Here is a 5,627-nt window from a genome sequence, read left to right on the forward strand (position 1 = left end):
TTCGGTAATCGTAAAAATTACCGAAAAAACCGTAGTTCCAAAACCCAGTAAAATTTTACTGGGGTCGGTAATCTGAATTGGCTGTGTATGGATATTGAGAAGATTATCAAGTATGCATGGAGTTTTGCTGTTTGCCTGTTGCCGGAGTTGCCAAGGCAAGTTGATTATTTATTTAAAAAAAAAAAACAAGTTGTGTTTATTGTCAGATCGGGTCGGATCCATATGGACATAATATCATGATTAGTGAATGGATCAGAAATACCTTTTAGGCAAAATATGTTCAATAATATATTCTTAAATATAATCAGCCCCCTGTATGGGAGTTTCATGTACATATTTGCTAAATCTTGATACCGCCGTGAGAAGCCTGCAAAGATTTTCTCCACTCAAATAAATTCCGTATTCATTGGGATCATGCATCACCAAATAGTAGCTTTGCGTTCTTAGTAAAAATAGCCTAAACGGATGAACATTGACCCAAGTGCACTAATTATAGCAATGGGAAGCGCTTAATAGATAAGAATATGTATTCAACGGAAGTGGTCGGCAATAAGAGGAAGATAAACACAAGAAAAGATGCCTGAAGCATAATAGGTGTTGGAATAGTATCAGAATCTATACCTGACAGGTCTCTGCAGATCAGGATATTCCCCATACTACCACTAATAAGTTCAGTGATTATAACATCCTAACCTCCATTATATTGAGCAAAATATATGAGAAATCCGTCCGATGCAATACAGACCACACTGTTCGATGCCAACATCTATCTGGTAGTCTGGCTAGAAGGAGACTGGCACCTTGTACAATGCATAACATTCAGTGAAGCTCCATTGTCATCAATGCAACACATATTTCTACAGATCGGCAAGACATCCAATCCACGATCCCTAGCCTCTTGTTTATAAACCCCCTATATTGACTTAAATTCAAGATACTTCTGTCAGATGTCTTTAGGAAAATCGTAGGTAACTCGATGATATCATAAAAATAATATATATTAATCCGTATTAACGGATATTAATACCAATATTAATAAGTGTCTTACCTCATGAGGTTGGCTCAAGGACAAACTATACGAACTAGATGTGTACTGCAAAGAAAGTGAAATGGGATGAGTCTTAGCAGAGCCGTAGCGTGGCCTTATGGCGCCCTTGGCAAATCTCCCTGTAGGCGCCCCTAAGTCAGTTTTATTTTCATGATTTCTTTTCATATTTGTATGTGATTAAAGTTTTTATTAAACATCCCAAGTAACCATGCTGTTCAAACTCTACAATTTATACATATAAACGGTGTACATAAAACTGGCCTTACTGTATAACTGCCAATCAACTTTAATTGTAGTTATACATTGATACTAGCGTTATGTTGACTGTTTATATGTATAAATTTTATCTTCGCAGCATGGTTACATGGAAATCTAGTCGATTGTCTTTAAAAAATCTTTTTAAAAATTTACTAGGACGATTGCTGTAAGGTAATTTTTTATCGAAATCCACAAAAATATCTTGTTGAGTCATAAGTATTCGCCAAATTAGAATACATTACAATATTTGATAAACATCAATAGAAGATTATCTAAAAGATGCTTTGAATTATTATTATTATCTTTATTATCGAGACTTTCAGCCGTTGGCTGGTTCGTCTCCGAAACTTTGAAGAAATACATAAGAAAAAAAAATTTTTTTCATTTGACGCATCTGCAGAAACAACTGAGTAAAGCATTAATGAAATTGCTCATGAATCGCTGAACCATTTACTTTTTTTTTTTTAATCTGTTGAATACAAAATTCCAATTTGACTCTTGTGACGATATAGTTACCATGTCATCACAAGAGTCAAATTGGAATTTCAAAACCAAGAGCGTTACGTTGAGATGAAATATTTTAAACGTTTATAACTTTTTACTGGCTTAACGAAATTCCTTGATTAGCACCTAAATCGAAAGACAAGGCTGTAGTGAATTGGAAGCGTCATCTTAAGCCAAGATTAAATCAATAACTGACAGGACATCGACCAACTTGAATATGATGATCATGACACAAGATAACCATAAGTTAAACACACTGAATCCGTGTTGGGTGATGATCTATGCACCCATAGATTGACGCATACGAATTTGAAATGGAATGCTTCAGAAACTTATGAAGAAAACTATGAAATTTATGTTGTCGATTGATGAATCAGTCCATGAAGCAAAACCATCAAACTTCTTTAAGTCTATGGCAAAACTAAAGAATTGAACACACACGAAGTTTGTATGAAAATCACAACAAATCGATATAGACGTACATGAATCGATCCATAATTTTAAACACACGGATCAAACTTTTATCAGTGATAGCTATACTTCACCTCCAAACACTCGCGATTTTGATCAAGAAACGGTTTGCAGTTTCGGTGAGTTCCGGGTGCACAACCCATAAAACATCTGGCATCACTGTGAAAGAACTGTCAAAACCAGAAATGCAAGTGCACTTTTAGCCGCTGCAACGTCAATATTTTAGCATCAGTGGCTGAATTTGTCGATTGTTCCAACGCTTCTTACCAAAGAATTCGACTTTTTAAACGATGGAAGAGGATTTCCTCATCGTGTAAGTAGAGATTAGTTATAAAGTAAGTGGACAATTAACTGACTAAACATGTTTGTCTTCGCAATTTCAGGCCGAGCGGACCGGCGGATTCCTACTGCCGTTTGTGCCTCTCGGAGGTCGACGTCGAATCGCTGCTGGTGGTTTCCAATGGCCTAACCCAGCCCAATCAAACGCTGGTCCAACTAGTTAAGCGGTATATGGAAATCGATCTTACCGGGGCAGCAGACAACCCTTGCGGGATTTGTAGCACATGCCGGATGATGCTGGAGGAGTTCGAGCGCTTCCGGGACAGGTGTCTCCGGTGTGATTACGCTCTTACCGGTAAGGGACGAAACGGGATGAGGGATCTGCCCTTTCAGTGCAGCGAGTGCTCGGTAAAGTTCCAATTTAAAACCGATTTCGAGAAACACTGGAAATCGTTCCACGATTTGCCAAATAGCTGTGACCATTGCGATGCCAGATTTGTAACGGAAAGCTTGTTGAAGTACCACCAGTTTCAGTTCCATGGTGGTGTGGTTGAGGATCAAACTCTGAGCTGCTCGCATTGTCCGCGAATATTCGCCAATGAAAAGCAACTGCAATTTCACGTCAAAGTGCTGCACGGTCCGGTGGAAGCTCCGAAAGAAATTGATCCCCCGGTGAAGAAAAGCAAACCGGATGCCCCGAAAAAAGATGATGCCAACAAAAAGCCATTCATGTGTGAAACTTGTGGGTCCCAGTTCCATTTCATCGGATCGTTGAGACATCATGTTAAGAAAGTGCACAAACCGGCACCGAAACCTCGGAGGAATGTTACTCCGGTTGTTCGAGATGAAACAACGTCTCAGCCGGCAATTATTGTCCCTGCTTCCTTAACGACCCCAATTGTACAGGAACCTATGCCGGAAACAATTGTACCTATTTTCCAGGATCAGAATAGCAGCGCCAATATGACGATTCTTCCATCTTACGATCAAGATAGCTTGCCAATCGAAGAAGGAATTTTGCCGGAGCAAATGCCTTTAAAGGTAGAACAACCGGAACCGGTTACATACCCAGCAACGGAAGAGTTCCAATTTCCTGGAATGTACCCATTCGTTATAGCCCTGGAACGCTTAGATCCCAATTTGGTACCCCCAATCCTAAACTACGAGATCCCTCTAGGAAAAATCTACTACGCACAGCAACAGCTAGCAGAACCGGATACTTCCGATCAGCTGGATGACGAACTCCTCATGAACTATCCCACGTACACGCAGAGGGTTTGCAAGCAGTACGTTTGCAATGTTTGCTTCCAGGAATTCCCGAACAACGCTTCCCTCTCGAGGCACCGCCAATTCGTCCACGAGGGAATCGTTTTCCAGTGCGACGACTGTGGCAAGCAGTTCCAGTCCCGGCCACGGCTCGAACGCCACAGCTATCAGCACACGAACAACTTTCCGCACCCGTGCGACGAATGTCCGCTGAAATTCTCCCGCCAGAATGCGCTGCTCGAGCACAAGGAAAAGTACCACGTCCCGGGGGCGCCCCCACTGACCATCGACTACTGCCCGTACTGCAGCCGGGCGTTCTGCAAGATGAGCACCCTCAAGAATCACATCTCCGTGATGCATCGGGACCAGGACCGGGAGCTGATGGTGCAAGGTGACGACCAGGACCAACCGCTGATTATACATGGCGACCAGGACATGGCGAGTCTGATGATACAAAGCGACCAGGAGCTGATGGTACATAACGATCAAGGCATGGAGCTGATGATGCATGGCGACCCAGACCAAGCGCTGATGGAGCATAGCAATCCAGATATGAAGCTGATCATGTAAAACTTAACCATGCATTTCTTTTCATCAATTTGTGTTAGTTTGTACATATGATGTGACATTTCAAGCGTGTACTAGAATGATCGATTTCTCTTCATCGATCCTCTCTTCTGTGAATAAGGGTGACAAGATGCAGGTTCGTCAGCATTTTCTTTAACTTCGGACCGCTTGGCAGCGATGCAATATTGCGTCCTGAGAAGAAAAAATGCTGACAAACTTGTAGCTTGTCACCATTATTCACAGAGAGAGGATCGATGAAGAGAAATCGATCATGCGACCCTCGCCCTTATTCTAGCACACGCTTGATTTATCGGAAGACTCGGAAGAAGACTAGCGCGGTTAGTGGATTAGTCATTTGGTGTGACTGCCGTTCATCCGAGGAGACAAACACAGGCAGTTTAGGAAACTCGATCGTGTACCGACAGCGATCCGCACAATTCTACGTGGTTCTACCACTATGGACCAGTTCACTAATTTGACGTTTGAGCGGTGCCGAATGATAAGCCAAACCGTAAAAACTGAAACACCCGTTTACAAGTTCAACAGATTTATTAGAAAATAACTTATTCCAACAACGGTTCGCTCTAAACTAACTCTAAACGCATGAAACGGTGCTGGCGCATTCAAACGATGATTGCCTACTTCGATAGTTTCATCACCGAATTCAATCGTTTCCGTGGTCACATAAATAACACGGCACCGCACGCTATGTCTGAACCAGACGATTATAAAAAACGAATGTACATCGGATTTCTTCTCGCTAGAGATCAGTATTTGGTCTATATTTTCATAATCGGAAGGTTTTAAAATATTTTATCGGTGAATTTTTTTCCATACATTTTGTATGGGTTGAAATGCGTCGAAAACGTGATTTTCATGGAGTTTAGTATGAAAAATGGCTAAAAAGTGAAAAAAAATAAAAATTTAACCGATGGAATATTTTAAAACTTTCCGATTATGAAAATATAACCCAAATACTAAACTCTATCGAGATAAAATCCGATGTACATTCGATTTTTATAATCGTCTGGTTCAGACATAGCGTGCACCGCTAAAACCTCAAATAATGAACTCGTGCATTAATCCATAGGTATTAGATGGAAAATTACAAAATTAGGCTTAGTTGGTTATTATTTTGCAAATAAACTCGAGAACAAATCTTCAAACATTTATATTTAAGGGTATGGTAAGTCGTTATTCGTTGCCGGGTCTGTTGCCGCAAAATCAATCCGTT

The 5,627-nt window shown here is 40.9% G+C and overlaps 1 protein-coding gene across 1 annotated transcript; it reads left to right on the forward strand.

The window, feature by feature from the left end:
- The first annotated feature begins 2,465 nt into the window (after positions 1–2,465).
- LOC5572338 (zinc finger protein 366) lies at positions 2,466–5,095 on the forward strand. The gene is made up of 2 exons (XM_021857433.1): positions 2,466–2,594; positions 2,665–5,095. The coding sequence occupies exons 1-2, from the start codon at positions 2,572–2,574 to the stop codon at positions 4,394–4,396; spliced, it is 1,755 nt and encodes a 584-aa protein (XP_021713125.1). The 5' UTR covers positions 2,466–2,571; the 3' UTR covers positions 4,397–5,095.
- Positions 5,096–5,627: the final 532 nt, after the last annotated feature.

The sequence above is a fragment of the Aedes aegypti genome, chromosome 1 (genome assembly GCF_002204515.2).
Source record: "Aedes aegypti strain LVP_AGWG chromosome 1, AaegL5.0 Primary Assembly, whole genome shotgun sequence".
NCBI classification, from domain to species: Eukaryota; Metazoa; Arthropoda; class Insecta; order Diptera; family Culicidae; genus Aedes; species Aedes aegypti.

What these genes read in the sequence shown, in the direction of transcription:
- LOC5572338 (XM_021857433.1), top strand. Translation starts at nt 2,572, where the DNA reads ATGGAAGAGGATTTCCTCATCGT. An exon ending in GAAGAGGATTTCCTCATCGT is followed by an intron (nt 2,595 to 2,664) that starts GTAAGTAGAGAT and finishes TCGCAATTTCAG; the next exon opens with GCCGAGCGGACCGGCGGATT.